This window comes from Phocoena phocoena, chromosome 20, assembly GCF_963924675.1.
Source record: "Phocoena phocoena chromosome 20, mPhoPho1.1, whole genome shotgun sequence".
Taxonomy (NCBI): Eukaryota; Metazoa; Chordata; class Mammalia; order Artiodactyla; family Phocoenidae; genus Phocoena; species Phocoena phocoena.
In genome coordinates this window covers 7,786,405-7,808,160 of record NC_089238.1, presented here as the reverse complement: position 1 = coordinate 7,808,160, position 21,756 = coordinate 7,786,405, and the positions used below count along the sequence as shown (strand labels likewise).

Below are 21,756 nucleotides of genomic sequence, written 5' to 3'. Positions count from 1 at the left end.
GTTTCCCCTTCCCAAATCTCTTTCCCCCTTCTCTTCAAAGGTTTTATTTACCTAACACACTTGTTAAAAATAATAAGGTAAAAAGTGAAGATCTCTCCTCTCCCCCTCCTTATTCATATTTCCAGGCATTTCCTCCACCTTTTTTCTAGAGCAGAGCTGGGGAGCCACATATGTAATATTTTTCTTTTTTTGGGGGGTGGATGAGTGATTTTATTTTTTTCATTTATGAAACATTTTAAAATTGTATTTATTTTTAAAAACAGGCACATATACAGAATGGGTTTTTGTTGCGGCATACGGGATCCTAGTTCCCCAACTGGGGACCGAACCAGTGCGCCCTCAGAGTGGAAGTGCGGAGTCCCAATCACTGGACCACCAGGGCAATCCCATGAAACATTTTTTTTTAATTGAAGTATAGTTGATTTGCAATGTTTCAGACGTACAGCAAAGCGATTCAGTTGTATACACATAACTGAAATATATATACTTTTTCAGATTCTTTTCCATTATAGGTTATGATATTGAATATAGTTCCCTGGGCTATACAGTAGGTCCACATATGTAATGTAAATGTATCCAAGGAGCCACACTAAAAAAAACAGGTGATATTAATTCGAATGGTACATTGTATTTAACCCAATAGCTCCAATATATTATCATTTCAATATATAATATCAAAATTAATGATGGGGAATTCCCTGGCAGTCCAGTGGTTAGGACCCCATGCTCTCACTGCTGAGGGCCCAGGTTCAATCCCTGGTCAGGGAACTAAAATCCCACAAGCCATGTGCCACGGCCAAAAAAAAAAAAAAAAAAAAAATGAATGAGATGTTTCACTGTTTTGGCAGGGGGCAGGGTGGGTACTTCAAATGTTACAATCACAGTTCATCTCAATTCACACTTGGTCCAGTCTGGCTAGTGGCTGTCACATGGAGTTCTAGAACTCTGTCTTTTTACCTCTTTTGTTGTTTCCTTCCTTTCTTCTCTTTTTCTTTTTTCTTCTTTTCCTCCTCTTCTTCTTTCCTCGTCCTTCTTCCACTTCTTAATCCCTTCCTGTACTTGCCCCGACCCCCAGATGTCATCTGGAGTTTCCCCCCCCTTAGCATCTAGATACCTTTAGCCCCGTAACCCCTTTCCTAAAAACTGTACAAATTCCTGGGCTTCTCAGGGTCACTCTGGCTTCAAGCTCCCCTTTGCCAGATTGAATTCACTTTCTGGACCATCTCACAGGCCCATGTCTTCCAGCTCTGGAGCCTATTAACTAAAATTGGAGCCCATCTCTCCCTTAATCCCCACAGAAGCCCAGACCTCAAGCCTATATGTGCTGGATTGAAGATTGGAAACATGAAGGGCGTCAGTTTGCCTGCACTGTCCGGCAGAAAGGAAATGCAAGCTACTGTGTAATTCTGAATTGTTAGTAGCCACGTAAAAAGACACAAAAAGAAACAGGTGAGGGCTTCCCTGGTGGCGCAGTGGTTGAGAGTCCGCCTGCCGATGCAGGGGACACGGGTTCGTGCCCCGGTACGGGAAGATCCCACGTGCCGCGGAGTGGCTGGGCCCGTGAGCCATGGCCGCTGAGCCTGCGCGTCCGGAGCCTGTGCTCCGCATCGGGCGAAGCCACAGCGGTGAGAGGCCTGTGTACCGCAAAAAAAAAAAAAAAAAAAAAAAAAAGAAACAGGTGAAATTTGTTTTAATGATGTATTTTACTTAGCCTAGTATATTCAAAATATTATTGCAACACATAATCAGTATAAAAATGGTTGCGACCTTTTACATAATCCACCCCCCCACCCCCACCAACACACACACCTTTTGAAATCCAGTGTGCATTTTATACTCACCACACATCTCAGTTCAAACTTGCCACCTTTCAAGCGCTTAAACCAGCCACAGGGACGTGTGTAGATACCAAATTGGGCGGCCCGGGTCTACATCATCTAAATGCCAAAAGTTTCATAGTGAAGGTTATGAACATGAAACATAAAAGGACTCTGGCCACCTCCCCACCCCCCTGGGAATTTTCACTTCCTTACTCACCCCCAGAGTATCCTCCCCAGCCAGCCAGCTGACTCATCCCCACCCCCCCACTTCACAAGTATCAAACGCCTTCCTCGGGAGGCAGGGGAATTGCCTTCCTCTTTTTTTTTTTTTTTAACTTCTACAGGGAACCCTCACATTCCCAGTCTATCTCATCCTTACATTTGGAGAGTAAGAATTCCAAGACCTGGGTAAGGGTAGGACCCTCATGTCCCACATCTACTTGGTTCCTGAATTTTGGAGAGCAGTGAGAGTGTGACCAGCAAGGGAGACCAGCCCCATCTCAAAAAAATGAATCCAAATCTATCCCACCCCTGAGTTAAAAGGAGGGATAACTGTATTCTTTTCCTCCAAATGTCAGCCACAATCCCAGCCCTTAATAAGAATAGCTTCAGGCTTCACCCCGTGTCTTTTTATATTGCATCTTTTTTTAAAATTGAGCTGTAACATACACAGATCTTTTTCTTTTTTTATTGGAGTATAATCGATTTATTTTTTTTAAATTTTTTGTCGGTGAATAAAGTTTTATTGGAACACAGCAGAGGCCGTTTCAAGGGGTCCCCAACACACATTCTGAGCACAGAGGAGCCATAGATGCAGGAATTGTAAAAAAAAAAAAAAAAAGTGGCCACCATTTCCTCCAAGGGAAATTTGATGTGGTCTCTCTATGTATTACGTATGTATATAAATATGTATATATACTAGTATAGTTGACTTATAATGTGTTAGTTTCCGGGGTACGGCAAAGTGATTCATATATATATATATATATGATTTTTTCAGATTCTTTTCCATTATAGGTTATTACAAGATATGAATATAATTCCTGTGCTATACAGTAGGTCCTTGTCGATCTCTTTTATATATAGTAGTGGGTATCTGCTAATCCCAAACTCCTAATTTATCCCTCCCCCGCTTTCCCCTTTGGTAGCCATAAGTTTATTTTCTATGTCTGTGAGTCTATTTCTATTTTGTAAATAAGTTCATTTGTATTTTTTTTAAAGTATTTTTGATGTGGACCATTTTTAAAGTCTTTATTGAGTTTGTTACAATATTGCTTGTTTTGTGTTTTGGTTTTTTGGCCTCAAGGCCTGTGGGATCTTAGCTTCCCAACCAGGGATTGAACCCGCACCCCCTGCATTGGATGGCGAAGTCTTAACTACTGGACCGTCAGGGAAGTCCCCTGTATTTTTTTAGTTTCCACATATAAGTATATGATATTTACCTTTCTCTGTCTGACTTACTTCACTTAGTATGATAATCTCTAGGTCCACCCAAGTTGCTGCAAATGGCATCATTTCATTCTTTTTTATAGCTGAATAATGTTCCATTGTGTGTGTGTGTGTGTGTGTGTGTGTGTGTGTGTGTGTACACACATACATACCACAGCTTCTTTATCCATTCATCGGTCGATGAGCGTTTAGGTTGCTTCCATGTCTTGGCTATTGTAAATAGTGCTGTTGTGAACACTGGAATGCATGTGTCTTTTCAAATTCTAATTTTTGTCTTTTCCGGATATGTGCACAGGAGTGGGATTGCTGGATCATATGGTAGCTCTTTTTTCATATTTTTAGCTTTTCAAGGAAACTCCATACTGTCCTCTATAGTGGCTGCACCAATTTACATCCCACCATATACAGATCTTAAGTGTGAGGTCATTGATCAGCTATACATTCATGTGGCCATACCCAAGTTAAGGTATGGAAAATTTCTAGTTCCCCTCTGCCCTTCTAGTCACCATAGATTATCACTGTAAATTAGTTTTGCCTGGTTCATTGAATATTACATAAACAGAATCAAACAGTGTATATATAACAGTGTATATGATAGTTTTTGTGTCTAGTTTGCTTCATCCAGCGCGACTACCAAGTTTGTTCACTGCAGTATTCCACTGAGTATACCAATAGAGGAATATATCAGAAATCTTCCACTCTCCTGATTGGTGAACATTTGGGTTGTTTCCGGTGTTTGGCCATTGTGAATATTCTACTATGAAGATTCTCGTAGAAGTGTTCGAAGGACGTATACATTCATATTTCTCGGGTAAATTCCCACGGGTGGACCTGCTAGGTCATAGGGAGGTGTCTGCTTAGCTTCAAAAGATACTGCCAGACATTTTCCAAAGTGGTTGTACCAGTTTACACTCTCATCGCAGTGCAGGCAAGTTCCATTTGTTCCACATGCTTGCCAAGGCTTGGTATCATTCCCATACCTTTTTAATTTACCATAGTGTTTATTATACATCAAGTTCTGTTCTCAGTTTAAGTTCATTATTGGTTTGCTAGGCCTACCATAACAAAAATTTATTGTCTCACGGTTCTGGAGGCTAGAAGTCCTCCTTGGTTCCCTCTGAGGGCTGTGAAGGAAGGATCTGTCCCAGGCCTCTCTCCTTGGCTTTATAGATGGCCATCTTCTTCCTGTGTCTTTTCAGATCATCTTCCCTTTGTGCATGTCTCTGTATCTAAATTCTCCCTTTTTATAAGAACACCATTCATACTGGATCAGGGTCCACTTTAATGACCTCATTTTAACTTGATCACCACTGTGAAGACCTTTTCTCTGACTAAGAGCACATTCAGAGGCACTGGGATAGGACTTCAGTGTATAAATGCTGGGGAACACAATTCAACCCACAACTCTTTATAGGTGAATATTATTATTCCTATTTTATAGATGAGAAGACAAACGCAGAGCAAGACCCTATAGCTGGTGAGGGGCAGAGCTGGGATTTGAACCCTGGCAATCTAATTCTCAGTCCAACCTCTCAACCACTGTACTACATAACCTCACTCGCCCAGCGAGAAACCCAGAATCACCCTCCTTGTGCCCCTCATCCAGAAGCTTTGTAGGTTCACAAAGGATACCCGTGTTTCTCACTGTCACCTCTTGCCCTGATTTCCTGCTTCTGCTGAATTTTTTTTCTCCCTGGTATTCCTTTTTACATTTTTTTCTAATTTTTCATCCAATTTTTATCAGAGTTATACATCCACATAGTTTGAAAAATCAAATACAAGATTTTTTTAGAAAATGAAAACCACCAATGGTCCCCCATCTCTTTACCCTCCATTTCTCCCACCTTAGATGAATCTGCTTTCACCTCATTTATTATATTATTTTGCTACTTACCTCCCTGTCTCAAAATACCATGTCTCTATGGCTACCTCTTGATTTTTCAATCTTAGGCATTTTGCATTCACTTCTCACTATGGAAGACACATACTCATACTGTTATTTAAGTTATTTCAAGCTCCCACACTGTGATTCTGGTTAGATGAATATTCATTGTTTACTTGTTGACTGTGTAAATGCTCCCATAGATGCCACACATAGTAAACCATGATTCCTTTCCTCTCCTACACAATTCTGTTTTTCCTGGCACTGATATTGTCTTTTTTTTTTTCAATTGCCTAGTGGCTGAGTTTTCCTTGTGCTTAACTAATTCAAATCCGAATTCTCCACTAACTATATGAATCTCTTCTTCATGTGTTCAGATGCATCAGGTACTCCATTAATTGCATCTTATTAAAGAAGTTTCTCACGTGGCCTTCTGACCTGCTCCAGTCTGGAACATAGCTGCCATCTTGAGCCCATCACCTCCCTCCTGGTTCAGATCCTGTTGTATCCCATTTCTTACTCTTCCTGTGTTTTGCTCCCTTGTTCTTTTGAGCTTCCTGACAAAAGGCACATGGGAGATACCTTTTGGAGACATCGCATACATGAAAACATCTTTACTCTCGATGGGCCATCTGGCTTGGTATAAAATTCTGGGCTGGAGATCACTTTCCTCCAGAATTTTGAAGGCATCACTCCACTGTCTTCTAATTTCCAGTGTTATTGTTGAAAAATCCAGTCGTTTGGATTCCTAAGCCCTGTATGTGACCTGTTTTTCTTTTCCCTGTCCTCAGTGTGCTGACAATTCTCAGCAATGTGTCTTCATCTATTTTCATCACTGGACCTTTCAGTCATATCCTGAGGTCATTCAGGGAAATTTTCTTGAATTCTTTCAATTACAGTTTGCCTCTTCCTTCCATTTCTGTTTTTACTTTCTAGAACTCTTATTAACTTGATATTGGGCTTCTTGGACTATCCATTTCTTTCATTCTCTCTCTTATTTTTCTAACTCTTTCTGCCGTACTCCCTGGGAGATATTCTTTTTTTTTTTTTTGCTGTACGCGGGCCTCTCACTGTTGTGGCCTCTCCCGCCGCGGAGCACAGGCTCCGGACGCGCAGGCTCAGCGGCCATGGCTCACGGGCCCAGCCGCTCCGCGGCATGTGGGATCTTCCCGGACCGGGGCACGAACCCGCGTCCCCTGCGTCGGCAGGCAGACTCCCAACCACTGTGCCACCAGGGAAGCCCCTCCCTGGGAGATATTCTTAATATTATCTCCCACTCTTGTATTAAGCTTTTTCACTTTTGCTAGTATATTTTTAATTTCTAAGAACTCTTTTTTGATCTCTGAATTTTTATGGTATTTTGTAAATTTTATAGCATTATTCTGTAGTCTCCTACTTTATAATATCCTATTCATGGTTCAGAGATGCAGTATCTTGTCCTGTTTCTCTGATGATATTAATGATAGTTGTTGGGTTTTTCTTTTTTTTTTTTTTACATCTACTCTCTGCATGTCTGCATGTTTCCTCCAAGTCCCCCCTCCCTCCTATTTGTTTTGTTTCTATCTTTCTTTTTTTTTTGGCCATGCCACACGGCTTGCAGGATCTTAGTTCCCCAACCAGGAATTGAACCTGGGCCATTCCTTGTTTCTGTCTTTCTTGTTAGAGGCTTTATCTGATGTCTAGTAATCCTTAATAGTCAGTTCATATTTGGGAGTGGGCATCCAAAATTCTGGAAGTGGTGGGCCTGTGAGCACATAAGCAGGGTTGTTGACTGTGAACTTCACTGTAGGGTGAGCTGTCTGGACCATTTTTGTTGGGGAATCCCCAATGTCAGTATTTTTTGGTCTCTTTTCCTGGGTTAGTCATATATATATATATATATATATATATATATATATACACACATACATATAGATGTATATATTTGTATATGTAGACATACTATATATGTGTTTTTAAAATAGAGAGGACCAAAGAAGAAAACAAATAATGAATCATGATCTCCCTGGCAAGATACCCCTAACCATATGCAAGTTAAAAGGCACTCATTCATTCATTCATTCTTGCATCCAATAAATGTTTATTAAGGTCTTCTTGCACCAGACACTGGGTTAGGCACTGAGGGTATAGCAGTGAACAAATCAAAGTCTCTGTTCTCCTAGCGCTTCCATTCTAGTCTGGAAGACAGACACATGTGTGTCTAGAGTAGCGCTCTCCTACAGCCCCTTCTGCGCTGATGGAAATGTTTGAGATCTGAGCAGTCCAATATGGTAGCCAACAGCTCTCGATCACTGGAGATGAGGTTCGTAACTACAGAACTGAATTTTAAATTTCAATTAAAATTGGAATTCAAATAGCCACCTGTGGCTAGCGGCTACCACCTTGGACAACACTAGAAAATTCCATCCTTACAGAGAGGTACCAGGGATTGGCAGCCTCATGGCTTTGGCTAGCTCACATTCCAAATGTGGGCTTACCCTACCGCTGAGGGCAAGCAACCTCACAGGAAGAGAAAGGAAATGCATCTCTTAAAAAGAAATAAAGAAACACAGCTTCTCCCAGCCAGTTCTGGAAGCCCATTCCATGAGAGAGGTTCAATTTCTCACTCACTTACGAGGGCCGAAAAGGAAACATCAAGTCCCCTTTCCCTAAAGGAAGCATTATTTTTCAGATCAATTCAACCATATATACACACACAGCTTTATACATCCCTCACTGAAAGTACACACTGTTCGCTTGCATTTTCCGTGGAGGAAAGCCTCTTGGCATTTTTCCCTATTAATGAAATCTTATCTCTCAGCACCGGTGATTGGCACACAGAGTGCTGGTCTCAAACCAGCCTGAATTCATTCATTCAACCCCTCTTTATCAAGCACGTGTTGTATGCCAGGTGCTGTTCTAGACCCTGTGGATACAGCAGTGAGCCTGGCAAACAACGTCTGCTCCTTCATGGAACTTAAATTCCAGTGGGGGGGGGGGGGGCGGTAGGGAGATGAATGATAAAGCTAATAACTAAAGACATTTAGTTAGTGCTATGGACAAAAATACGGCAGGGTGAGAGAGTTTGGGAGACCCAGGAAGGAGGCTACAGGTTGCAGTATTAAACAGTATACCAGGGAAGGTGCCTTTGGAGCAAACACTTGAAGGAGGTGAGGGGGCCAGCCAGGCAGCTCTCTGGGAGAAGGATATTATTCCAGCAGAGAGAATGGCCAGTGCAAAGGCCCTGAGGCAGGAGCAGACTGGAGCAATCCAGGAACTGCACAAAGCCCAGGGTGGCTGGAGCAGACTTAGCGAGGGAGGCGTGCATGGGAGACAAGGCAGAGGGGTAAGGAGGGGTGTGGGGGTGTTTGCTGACAAAGAGCCTGGTGGGGAGTGAAGTGGGGAGACCGCGAAGCGCAGTGAACTGAGGACGGACGGGAGTCAAGGAGGGACGGGAGCTGACTCAAATGTCAAGATCCCTCTGGCAACAGGGTGGGAATTTTTATTTTTCCCAAAAAAAGGCTGGCGGACATGGCTGAGTTTTACTAGAGGTTTAGGATCAATGCCGGGGGGCGGGGGGGGTAGGGCATAAGGAGGTGGGGAAAGAGGCAGGCATTATATCTCAGAATAACTGAGCAAACGATTAAATTCAAAGCAGATTCTCAGCTCCCCTCTTCCTGAAAGCCCTGCTCACCTTCCCACCACTGGAAGTCTTGTTGACTCTAAAATACTACTCCATTCTTTCCTCCCACACCTCTCCCTTGTACATGTCCCCCTCCCAGGACCCCTGAAGACCCTCCTTCCATCTAGTCCCCAGCGCCTCCATCTCTCCTCTTTGGCCTGACTCAGGAAACTCCGAGTTCTTCCCACTTAAACACCTTAAACAATTCACCTTTCGCCCCCAAGGGCATTTTCCTAAACAAAGAGACACCTCGAGAGAAATTACAGTTTGCCTACAAGGCAGCAGTGCCCGCAGGTAGTGCGGTATTTTTCTCGCCTATGTACCGTGTATGTTTCCGGATGTCAGCTGGGCTCTCCCTGCCTGTTAGGATCTGTATAAGATGAATTCAAACCCCATTCTCCAACTACGGGGTGGCGAATGCCCTCCCCACGTTCCAGAGCTTTGAATTCCTTGCCCCACCCCAAGTTGTTGCTTCAGCTGGATTCTGGGGAATCCTCTCTCTGTCTCCCCCTTTGGGGTGCAAGGACTAAGTCTGTCCTTTTCCTTAATTTCTATGCAACCAACCATGCACACAAGGCATTTATATGCACTCATGTGAGTGTGTGGACGGGGCTTCACTGAAAGTTTGGGGACACAGAGGTATTTACATCAACAGATAGGCAAACAATTCAAGACTCCAGGTGATGTATTCACATCAGTATGACCCTTCGCCTTCTCCTCACCAAGCATCCAGCCACATGCCTTGATGTCTCTTGTTTTCCCCAGACCTGAGCTGTCCAACTATTTAAATTTAAATTAGGGACTTCCCTGGAGGTCCAGTGGTTGAGACTCCGTGCTTCCAATGCAGGGGGCACGGGTTCAATTTCTGGTCGGAGAACTAAGATCCCACATGCCTTGGTGTGGCAAAAATAATAATAATAATTTAATTAATTAAAATTAAATACAATTTAAAGTTACATCCCTTTGTCGTACTGATCACATTTCATGTGCTCCAGAGCCATGGGTGGCTGGTGGCTGCCATGTTGGGCTGTGCAGATGGAACATTTCCATCACCCCAGAATGTTCTTTGGGACAATGTTGGACTAGAAAGGACAGATACCTCCCTCTAAGAACTAGTCTGGTGTCTACAATTAAGATGACCAAAACTTCACCCCACAAAATAACTATGGAACTATATTCTAGCTAGGATTCCAGGACTAGTGGGGTTTTTTTGTTTTTTTTTCATTAATACGCCCTGGACATCTTCACAGATCAGATCATGAGTATTTATCTTATGTCATAGGATAGTCACACAGTGTGGAATCCACAGAAGTGTGGATTCCTTTATCCATTCATTCATTTACTCCACAAATATTTACGACCACCTTGTATGTGTCAGGAACTGCTGGGTCACAGCCTAGAACGTGACAGTGTTGGATCGTGCCCTAGAGGGGCTTGCATTCCGGTAGGAGAGGCTGAGATTAATCAAGTCCTCACAGAGATAAATGTAAAGTGGCAACAGTTGGGAAGGAAGTGACCTGTGGCGAGTGCCACAATGTATGCACCAGTGAGAACTACTAATTCTGTATCCGTGCTTATCTTCCCACCAAACTGTAGAAATTAGGGCCTAGAGAGAGAACCCAAGCAAATTAAGATGCATGTCTGAGCCTGCGCTTCCCCACTCTGAATAATGGAGATAATAGTTTCTACCTCATCGGAGTGTTGAGAGAATGGAGTTATTACAGTAGATGGAACAGTGCCTGGAACAACAGAAGTCATCGTTAACACTATTATTATTTGCATGATTCTCCTTTCTGAGCTTCAGTCCTCCTCTTTAAAATGGAGGAGTATATGGGACCTTCTCTGGAAGGTTCCAGTAAGGATTGAACCAGTAGTTATTTCATTAACAGTCACAGCTAACACTTCTCTGGCCCTTCCTTTGCTCCGAGGGCTATCCGGGCAACAACGTTGGAAGGGAGGTATTGCCGCTGTCCCCATTTGACAGATGTGTAAACAGAGGCACAAACAGGTGCAGTTCACCACTAGTTAGAATCTGGAGCAGTTGGAGGTTAGGAGGTCGAGGGATTCTGGGTTGCCCATTCGGGCATCTGCATGGAACTGACCCTGCCCTTCATGCCCCTGCCGGCAGGAAGCTGGATGCCTTCATCTACGACGCGGCTGTGCTCAACTACATGGCCCGCAAAGATGAGGGCTGCAAGCTCGTCACCATCGGCTCGGGCAAGGTCTTTGCCACCACAGGCTACGGCATCGCCCTGCACAAGGGTTCCCGCTGGAAGCGGCCCATCGACCTGGCACTGCTGCAGTTCCTGGGGGATGGTGCGGCTTCACGCAGAGATGCCCACAGGGGATGGGGAAGGGAGGGGAGGCAAAGACCCCTGGGTACTGGGGAAGGAGGGGATGAGGACCTAGACTCCTATGTCAGAGAGGAGGGTCCTCAGAGGGCGCCCACGGAAGGTGACCTCCCACCTTCCTGTCCCCAGATGAGATCGAGATGCTGGAGCGGCTGTGGCTCTCTGGGATCTGCCACAATGACAAAATCGAGGTGATGAGCAGCAAGCTGGACATCGACAACATGGCGGGCGTCTTCTACATGCTCCTGGTGGCCATGGGCCTCTCCCTGCTGGTCTTCGCCTGGGAGCACCTGGTGTACTGGCGCCTGCGGCATTGCCTGGGGCCCACCCATCGCATGGATTTCCTGCTGGCCTTCTCCAGGGTATGGGGGAGAGAGGGAGGCGGAGGGAAAGAGATGGGAGGAAACAGGCTGGGACGCCTAGAAATGGAAGGGAGCTGAATCGAGGTGCTGCAGGGGACGGAGGGAAGGTAGGTGGTCCGCAGCATCCCGCGCTGACCGGGCTTATGCCGCGACCCCCCGCAGGGCATGTACAGCTGCTGCAGCGCGGAGGCTGCCCCGCCGCCCGCCAAGCCCCCGCCGCCGCCGCAGCCGCTGCCCAGCCCGGTGTACCCGGCGGCGAGGCCCGCTCCCGGTCCCGCGCCCTTCATACCCCGCGAGCGCGCCACTGTGGACCGCTGGCGCCGCGCCAAAGGTGCAGGGCCGCCGGGGGGCGCGAGCTTGGCCGACGGCTTCCACCGCTACTACGGCCCCATCGAGCCGCAGGGCCTGGGCGTCGGCGAGGCGCGCGCCGCGCCCCGGGGCGCAACTGGGCGCCCGCTATCTCCGCCGGCTACGCAGCCCCCGCAGAAGCCGCCGCCCTCCTACTTCGCCATCGTGCGCGACAAAGAGCCGGCCGAGACCCCCGCCGGCGCCTTCCCTGGCTTCCCGTCGCCGCCCGCGCCCCAGGCCGCCGCGGCCACAGCCGTCGGGCCGCCGCTCTGCCGCCTGGCCTTCGAGGACGAGAGCCCGCCGGCGCCCACGCGCTGGCCGCGCTCGGACCCCGAGAGCCAGCCCCTATTGGGCCCCGGCGCGGGGGGCGCGGGCGGTGCGGGGGGCGCGGGCGGCGGAGCCCAGGCCGCGCCACCCCCGTGCCGCGCCGCGCCGCCCCCCTGTCCTTACCTTGACCTAGAGCCGTCGCCGTCGGACTCGGAGGACTCGGAGAGCCTGGGCGGCGCGTCGCTGGGCGGCCTGGAGCCCTGGTGGTTCGCCGACTTCCCCTACCCGTACGCCGAGCGCCTCGGGCCGCCGCCTGGCCGCTACTGGTCGGTCGACAAGCTCGGGGGCTGGCGCGCCGGCAGCTGGGACTACCTGCCCCCGCGCAGCGGCCCCGCCGCCTGGCACTGTCGCCACTGCGCTAGCCTGGAGCTGCTGCCACCGCCGCGCCATCTCAGCTGCTCACACGACGGCCTGGACGGCGGCTGGTGGGCGCCGCCGCCCCCGCCCTGGGCCGCGGGGCCCCCGCCCCGGCGCCGGGCCCGCTGCGGGTGCCCGCGGTCGCATCCTCACCGCCCGCGGGCCTCGCACCGCGCGCCCGCAGCTGCCGCGCCGCACCACCACCGGCACCGGCGCGCCGCAGGGGGCTGGGACCTCCCGCCGCCCGCGCCCACCTCGCGATCGCTCGAGGACCTCAGCTCGTGTCCCCGCGCCGCCCCCGCGCGCAGGCTCACCGGGCCCTCCCGCCACGCGCGCAGGTGCCCGCACGCCGCGCACTGGGGGCCGCCGCTGCCCGCCGCGCCCCACCGGAGACACCGGGGCGGGGACCTGAGTACCCGCCGGGGCTCGGCGCACTTTTCCAGCCTCGAGTCCGAGGTATGACGCGGCCTGGGGGGCCCCGCCGCCCCCTCGGTCAGCGCAGGCCACAGCCCGAGGGAGCACGCGGGGTGGACAGGACCCGCACGGGTTGGGAAGGAAGGAAATGGAACTGGCCGGACCCCGCCTGGAGCAGCGTCCTGCGCCCCTCGCTATGGGGGCACCTCGAGCCGGGGGGGATTTGGTCCCTCAAATCTCACCCAGCCTGGGAACAAGGGGATAGGGGTCTTGGAGCCCACTGGACTTTTTTTTAAACCCGACAAGGGCTTTTTAACGTCACCAGATGGGGCAGGAGGTGGTGGGGTCACGCCACGCCCGCGTCACTCCCCCACGCCTGGGGCCGTGGCCCCCACATCACTGTGCAGCTCCCCGGCCCCAGCCACGCCTCCGGGGAAGCCCGTTTTTAACCTTTCATCCATCGGGACTCAAAACTGTGAGACGCGTTCGCCAAACTGTGACCCCAGACCTTGGCCCCCGCCACACAGAAACCCCTGACCCCAGACTGTGACTTCCGACCCCAAAAAATAGTCATCCGACCCCAGACTGTGACCCCTGACCCCAAACTGTGACCCGAGCCCCAGACCGTTCCCCGACCAGACTCTGTCCCTCGACGTCAAACCGTGACTCCCCCTCCTCCTTTTCCACCCGCGGTAGCTTTCCCCTCTTTCGTCCTAGCACACGCCCCCAACGGAAGCCCCGCCTCCACTGCCCCAGCGTTGATCCCAACCTCCATCAGGCCAAAACTCCCCACCCTGTCGCACCTCACTACCAGCCCCAGGTGCCACTAATCACATGCTCTCCAAAACCAACCCTTATTTATGACCTTTCAGTGAAGACCCAGCAGACCCTCAAAAGCCTTCTCTTCCCAGATCTCCAGCCGGGTCTGGAGCTGGGTTGTGGAAGAGAGGGGTCTGGGAGTCCACACTCATCACCAACCTCCCTTCCCACTCTCCTGTCCCATATTGCAGTGTTTGGAATAAACCATGTTTTTATGCCTCCTCAAGCCCAATGTGAGCTCCGTGTCTGTCTCTTAGTCCCCCTCAAGCTTCTCTGGAGGAAATAAAAACAGAAGAGTCCCACAGAGGAAGAGGGGGCAGAAAGAGAATTCCGGCAAGAACAGAGACCCTGGAGGGATGTGGGAGGTAAAGACTCAAAGAGGCGGTGAGAAAAGACCCTAAGAAGAGAAGGGCTGAGAAGGGGTTGGGGTGGAAGGAGAAGTGGGACAGAGAACTCAAGAAAGATCTGGGATCAAAACTTTTTTAGGATCAAGTCTAGGGTCCCATTCCTATGGCAACAGGTAATGAGGCTTGCTAGGTTCTTAATATCCTGTTCATGCAAGCGAGGAGCGTGTCTATTATACCCCAGCCAATCCACATATCTTGAATTCCGTTAATCTCACCAATGAGAACCTATTTCTAACATTTCATTATGCCAATTAGCCAAACCTCTGGTGCTGATGAGCAATAAAAAGAGCGGAAGCACTTGTAATAGCTGCCTCCAGAGGGTGGACTTTCTGATTAAGTGCTTGCTGACCAGAGCTTCAAGGTGAACGCCTGGGGAGGCAACTGACTGCCCCTAGAGGGTAGATTCAACCAGCTGATTTACACATATCATCCTGTCTACACTTAACCATTTTGAAGTAAATTAAAGCCTTCATAACAAGGAGGGGAGAAGAAACTGGCTTTATGGGTCCTCAGGAAGCAGAAACCTAGTCTCCTTGCCAGTAAGGGCTCTTATTTGCATACATGAATAATTAATTAAGTGGAAAGAAGGGGCTGGGAGTCAAAGGTGGAGGAGAGAGTCGGGGCTTGGAGCTCCTCTAGTTGATGAGGAAAACAGGCCTCCTGCAGAACTACAACTCCCAGGAGGCCTTGCCGCTGCTCTGCGGCAGAGCGCCCCAAAGTCATGGGGAGGGTATAGTTTCCCCGGATCTGCGGGCCTAGCTATCCAGGCCAGGACGCCGTTACCTTAGCTCTCCTTCACCCCGCTCCCCATTGTCCTCTCTAATTGGTGAACGAGGAGGTTTCCAAGGTAACCGCGCAGTAGGGAGGAGCCTCACAAGAAGGGAAGAGAGACCCGGAAGTGACGCTCTTACCTCGCGCCGGCGGCGGGAGGCTCCAAAGATGGCTGCGCGCAAGGGTCGGCGGCGCATGTGTGAAACCGGGGAGCCTGTGGACGCCGAGTCCCTCGACGCAGGGTCCAAGGGCCCGGCCCAGGTCTACCTACCCGGCCGGGGACCCCCGCTGCGCGAAGGCGAGGAGCTGGTCATGGACGAGGAGGCCTACGTGCTGTATCACCGAGCACAGACTGGTAGGCCTGGGCACCTGGAATCCTGGGTCCTGAGGAAGGAGAGGACTGGAATCCTGGGTCCTGAGAGGGCAGTTGGTCCTGAGCCTTTAACTTAAGAGGCACTCTGAAAGAGAAGATTGGGGTGTAAGAGGGTTGACATCACACTCGAGAGGACTGAGATCCCTCTGTCCCAACCTAATTTTCCAACTTCTCCTTCCATCCCCAGGCGCCCCCTGTCTCAGCTTCGACATAGTCCGGGATCAGCTGGGAGACAACCGGACCGAGCTTCCTCTTACACTTTATCTGTGTGCTGGGACCCAGGCCGAGAGCGCCCAAAGCAACAGGTGAGTAAGAACTGACGCTTTCCCAGGACCAGGGACCTGAGCCTCCAAGCTCCCTCTTCCTCAGGACCTAGAAGTCGGGGTTTCCAGCCTCCTCCCACCCTCCTTACTAAGGATCCCGGCACCCGGTGCCGCATTCATGCCACACCTCCCCCAGACTGATGATGCTTCGGATGCACAATCTGCATGGGACAAAGCCGCCGCCATCCGAGAGCAGTGACGAGGAGGAGGAGGAGGACGATGAAGAGCGGAAGCCTCAGTTGGAGCTGGCGATGGTGCCCCATTATGGCGGCATCAACAGAGTTCGGGTAAATACAGCACCAGCAGCCTGCCCTGCGTTCTCTGGAGCACACCCCCGTGCACCCACGCCCTTCAGCTCTTAGAAAAGCACCTGGCACATAGTTTTTTTTGTTTTTGTTTTTTTGCGGTACGCGGGCCTCTCACTGTTGTGGCCTCTCCCGTTGCGGAGCACAGGCTCCGGATGCGCAGGCTCAGCGGCCATGGCTCACGGGCCCAGCCACTCCGCGGCATGTGGGATCCTCCCGGACCGGGGCACGAACCCGTGTCCCCTGCATCGGCAGGCGGACTCTCGACCACTGCACCACCAGGGAAGCCCTGGCACATAGTTTTATATATTATAGTAATTGTCATTATGTGCTAGATGCTATAAGGTGTTTTTTTTTTTCAGCAAGCATCACTTGTACTAAATTTATTATTATTTATTTGGCTGTGTTGGGTCTTAGTTGCGGCATACGGGATCCTTCATTGTGGCGCGAGGGCCTCTCTCTAGTTGTGGCGCGGCTGTAGAGCACGCGGGCTCAGTAGTTGCAGCAGGCAGGCTCTCCAGTTGAGGCGCGTGGGCTCTGTAGAGCAAGCGCGGGGGCTTAGTTGCCCCGCGGCACGGGGATCTTAGTTCCCCGACCAGGGATCGAACCTGTGTCCCCTGCGTTGGAAGGCGGATTCTTAACAGAGGAGTATTTTTTAATGTTCTTTTCTCTTCTATAAAATGGTGAGAGTCACAAAGCTTACGTGATGGGGCCGGTGTGAGGATAAACTGAAATGACATAAAGCGTTATTTCAATAACTGAAAGTTATTCAGGTGTCTAGAAACAGCACTTGGCTATAACTTGAGATATATGTTTTCTGTTATTGCTCAGGGATTCTTGTGGGCTTGGGGGTTACTTTTGTGCTTCAGAGTTACAACCCCTTCTAATCAGGTTGATGTGAGAATTAAATGAGATGCTGTGTGTCTAGTACTTGGAGCAGTGCTTGGTTCATAGTTCTTGAGAAGTATTTCCATTAAAGTATTACCGTGTCTCGGGTACTGTTTTAGACCGTGGGGAGTTAACGGGGTGCAAAAGGTCTCTGGCTCCTTGAAACTTACATACCAGTGGGAAAGGGAACAAGAAGAAACTAAGCATATGTGTGTATGTCCAAAGATGCTAAGTGTTGTGGAGAAAAATGAAACAAGGTAAGGGAGTTAGGGTCTTCTGGAGTGGGGTTGCCTCTTTAAATAGTGTGGTCAAGGAAGCATTCACCGATAAGGTGCCATTTGAACAGAGACCCGCAGGAAATGAGGGAGTGAGGCAAGGATATCTGTGGGAAGAGGTTTGCGGGCAAGGAAATAAGTGCAAAGGCCCTGGGGCGTACTGAGGAGTTTTGAGGGAAGCTGGGGAGAACAGTGCCGAATGGATGAGGGGGAGAGTGACAGGGTTTGGCAGGTGGGCACAGAGGAGACATTGTTTAGGGCCTTGTAGGCCAGTGTAAGGACTTGGCTTTTACTTGGGGAGAAATTGGGAACCGTTGGAGGGTTTAGAGTGAAGGATGGCAGGGATCTGACTTGTGTTTTAAAGGGATCCCTCTTACTGCTGTATTGAGAATAGACTGCAGGGAGGCAAGGGCAGAAGGACAGTCCTGTGAGGAGGCCAGTACAGGAATGCAGGGAAGGGTGACTTCGGTAGTAACACGAGTGACAGCAGCAGAGGTACTGAGAAAGGATTGGAAGTGTGGCATTTTGGGTAGAGCCAGCATAGGTGGTGGGTGTGAGGAAGGAGAGACAAGTGGGGAATGAGTCCTGCCGTTTGGGGCCCAAGGTGGGACCTCCAGGGAGGAGTAGGTGGCAGTGGGCGTTTAGGAACTTGGCTTTGGCCTTGTGATGTCTAAACAGTCAGTTCGATGTGAGCCTGGAGTTGAGGAGAGAGGTAAGGGTTAGGGGCTACTGGAAACCTTGAGGCTGAACAGGATCTCCTAGTGAGCAAAGGTAAACAGGCAGAGAGATCCGGAGACAGGCCTGTGAGCAGCCTACATTTAGACAGTTACAGAGACCAGGAGCCTGAACACACTTCTGGGGGCTAGTGGAATAACAGCCTCGATTCCTGGGAGTCCGGAAGGAGTTTTGTCCTCCCTGCACCATCCTCTCTACCGCAGGGTGGGGAGTTGTCCTGGGTACCAAACTGCTCTTGCAGGCCCTGATTCCACTCCCGCAAAGGTTTCTGGGAGTTGTAGTCCCAGCCCTGGGTGGGGGGCGGGTCTGAGGAGCTGCAGTTCTGGTTCTGGGGGATGTTAGGGGCTGTGCTTGCCACCTGGAGCCTCCTGTCCCTCTCACCTCCGCTCCCCTTCTCCCTCCCCTCCAGGTGTCGTGGCTGGGTGAGGAGCCAGTGGCTGGGGTGTGGTCAGAGAAGGGCCAGGTGGAGGTGTTTGCACTGCGGCGGCTTCTGCAGGTGGTGGATGACCACCAGGCCCTAGCGACCTTCCTCCGGGATGAGCAGGCCCGCGTGAAGCCCATCTTCGCCTTCTCTGGCCACATGGGCGAGGGCTTTGCACTCGACTGGTCCCCTCGTGTGCCTGGTGAGTCCCTGGGGTGTGCAGTTAGCCCTGAGGGCTGGGTAGGAGCAGGGTCTACTGCAGGGGTGGGTGCTAAGGTGGGAGTGAGCTGTGGCCAGGCGGGACAGGGTCGTGTCCTGACTCCCCTTCGCAGGGCGCCTGCTGACCGGTGACTGTCAGAAGAACATCCACCTCTGGACGCCTGCGGACGGCGGTTCTTGGCATGTGGACCAGCGGCCATTCGTGGGCCACACACGCTCCGTGGAGGACCTGCAGTGGTCTCCAACCGAGGACACGGTGAGGGAGGGCTGGGGGTCTGGACTCCTGGCGTGGGGAGGGGGTCAGGTCCTAATGAGGGGGTCACTAAAAGAGGGTAGCCCACCACTGGACCCCGGTCTCCAGAGTGGGGCGGGGGTGCACCAGGTTGCCTCCGACTCTGCCTTGTCCAGGTATTTGCCTCTTGCTCAGCTGATGCCTCCGTCCGCATCTGGGACATCCGGGCAGCCCCCAGCAAGGCCTGCATGCTCACCACCGCCACCGCCCACGATGGGGATGTCAACGTCATCAGCTGGAGCCGCCGGGAGCCCTTCCTGCTCAGCGGCGGGGATGACGGAGCCCTCAAGGTCTGGGACCTGCGGCAGTTCAAGGTACTGTCCCAGCTGGACACCTGGGGCGGGAGAAGCTCCTGCTACCGGAGGCCACTAGGATTTGTGGGTTTTCCCTCCTGAGATGGTTTATACACCAGAACTGGGAAGGCCCTCTGAATTGGGGTCCACATGAGGAAACAGGTTCAGCGAGAGGAAGGCTTGGGGCTGCTGTGGGGTCGCTCCCTCTACCATCTGGAGATCTGACACGGGGAAGGGGCTGGGTGGCGGAGACTACGGTTCTCATCTGCCCGCAGGGAGCCATGCGCCAGCCGTGCTGCCCAGGGACTCAAGGGCTTCAGAAGACGGTCATTTTTCCGTGGATTTTATACCTGAGAGCAGAGCCCAGCTCACTCATTTTGGGAGGGGGAACTGAGGGCCAGAAGGGACAGGAGCAGGTAGGATGTGACCACCCAGCTAAGCGTTGACTCTGCAGAGCTGAGAGGGTCTCCAGGCAGGAGAAGTTGCAGCTCCTGGCCTCCCTCTGGACAAAGCCGTGACTTCATACACCTCTGGGCCTTCCCGGGATTGTCTTTTTACTCCCCCCAGTGTAATGAGTTCTACAGAATCAGCCCTGGGGAAGTTTCTAGAAATGGATTCCAGCCCCCCAGGCAGGTGCATGGCCAGGTCACAGGGCCAAAGTGGATTGGCCACTGGAACATTGGAACCACTTCTCCAAATGAGAGAGACACCAATCCCCACGAGCACCTTCGCTTTCGTGAAAGTGTCGTTCTTTGCCTCAGCTCTCTCTGGAGGCTGGGAGTCATGCCGCTGCCCACTTTAAGGCCTTCTAGAACCAGCGGGCAGAGAGCACTTGCAGAACCACGCCTTCCTTTTATAGGGAAGGAGCCTTCCTTTTATAGGGAAGGAAACGGAGGCAGGCCCAGGGAGGAGCAAGGGTTGGGGTTTTGTGGCCTGGAGCTGGGAGGGGCTTCTTTGCAGGTGAAACCAAACTCCCAGCAGCCCCTGGGACATCACAGCTTTATTACCAGATGTACTTTGCGCTCTGTCCCTTTCAGAGAACCTGGGTTTGTGGGGGGCACAAGGGGTGGAGCCCTGGTTGAACCCTAAGGCTGGAGAGGGGTGGGAGTCTCTGCCTGGGTCACCCCAGGCGTCAGGCTGAGGGGCTCAGAGGCCCTGACTCCCATCTTCCCGTAGTCTGGCTCCCCGGTGGCCACCTTCAAGCAGCATGTGGCCCCCGTGACCTCCGTCGAGTGGCACCCCCAGGACAGTGGGGTCTTTGCGGCCTCGGGTGCAGACGACCAGATCACACAGTGGGACCTGGCGGTGGAGCGGGACCCCGAGGCCGGCGACGCGGAGACTGACCCTGCGCTGGCAGACCTTCCCCAGCAGCTGTTGTTCGTGCACCAGGGCGAGACGGCTCTGAAGGAGCTTCACTGGCACCCGCAGTGCCCTGGGCTCCTGGTCAGCACCGCCCTGTCAGGCTTCACCGTCTTCCGCACCATCAGTGTCTGAGGCCAACCGGGCCGCGTCTGTCTGGCCCTCCACTTGGGAACTGAAGTTGAAGTTCATTCCCCTGGAAGGGACTCGTTCAGATGCGTTGGCCAGCGCTTCTCCAGCAGGACTTAGTTTGGCCCGTCGGCTGCCGTGATGGATTCTGTTTGACTAATTGTTCTTTGAAAGGACTCGGTTTGGTCCGGTGCCCCCCTTGCCAAAGGATATGGTTTGATCCGTGGCTCTAAAACTAGGGCTTGGCTTGCTCCCACGATTCCTCCAACCAGAGGACTGGGTTTGACCCATGGCCCTATAAGACCAGTGGGTTTGACTCTGGTGACCCCTCTTGCCCCAAACCTTGGTTTAGCCCAGTGACCCCCTCCCCCCCGACCTGTCAGAAGACTCCATTGGCTTTTTTCCTGACGGGCCTGGCGTGGCCTGTGTTGCTGTGGACACTTAGCTGCAGCACTTGGCGTGACCCTTTGACCTCTCTGCCACTGGCCTCCCCCAGGGAACTCAGGTGCTTTACAGTGGCTGGACCAAATTCAAGGAGTGGGTTCCTCCAGCAGAATTTGGCCCTTGTCTTCCTGCCAACTGGGTTTGGCCACGACTTCCCAGGGAGAGGCCGCGTGGGGCCTTCTCCCCTCCTCCCAAAGGCAGGCACCGTGCAGGGGGGAAGAGTTGGGGGCTCCTGAGGGGCAATAAAGGACCAGAATGAGGCCTGGAGTGTGTGAGACTCGTCCTTCTGCCCGATGCCTCCTGAGGGGGAGGGAGGACCTGGCCCCCGGCTGTCCCTAGGCCACTGGGTCCGACCCCCAGCCCATTGGGCGCTATCCGGTCCTGCCTTCCCGATGTCTTATTCCGTCTGGAACTCACTCTAGGTCTCTGGGGGGGATCTCAGGTGTGCCTCCCAACTTTTTAAGGCTGCACCTCAGGCGGAACCGGGGAGCCCCCCGTGTCTCTTGTCTTTCCACCACCGCCCTCATGATCGCTTTCTCACCATCTCTTTGTTCCCTCATCTGTGTCCCCATCTTCCCGCATCTCCTGGCCCCCAAGCTCTGTCTCCATGCCCCCTCCCGCTGTGTCTTTCCTCTGCCACCGCCTCCTCTCCAGCCTGCTTGGGCCAAGGCCCAGCCGCCCTGCCTGGCCGTCCTCCCTGGCTCCCCCTCTGCGGCTGGGAGCTGGCCCCAC

General features: G+C 51.8%; 2 protein-coding genes across 2 annotated transcripts in view; both read left to right on the top strand.

Annotated features, from left to right (window-relative positions):
* Positions 1 to 13,019, top strand: part of GRIN2D (glutamate ionotropic receptor NMDA type subunit 2D) — a 29,532-nt gene extending 16,513 nt beyond the window's left edge. The window contains exons 10-12 of the mRNA XM_065898497.1: positions 10,941 to 11,128; positions 11,293 to 11,525; positions 11,688 to 13,019. Of these exons, the coding sequence (XP_065754569.1) occupies positions 10,941 to 11,128; positions 11,293 to 11,525; positions 11,688 to 13,019 (1,753 nt within the window). The remainder of the gene's footprint in view (positions 1 to 10,940; positions 11,129 to 11,292; positions 11,526 to 11,687) is intronic.
* A 2,114-nt stretch (positions 13,020 to 15,133) lies between these two features.
* GRWD1 (glutamate rich WD repeat containing 1) lies at positions 15,134 to 21,281 on the top strand. Its single transcript, XM_065899138.1, has 7 exons — positions 15,134 to 15,323; positions 15,529 to 15,646; positions 15,801 to 15,951; positions 18,277 to 18,490; positions 18,621 to 18,763; positions 18,916 to 19,113; positions 20,269 to 21,281. The coding sequence occupies exons 1-7, from the start codon at positions 15,137 to 15,139 to the stop codon at positions 20,584 to 20,586; spliced, it is 1,329 nt and encodes a 442-aa protein (XP_065755210.1). The 5' UTR covers positions 15,134 to 15,136; the 3' UTR covers positions 20,587 to 21,281.
* Positions 21,282 to 21,756: the final 475 nt, after the last annotated feature.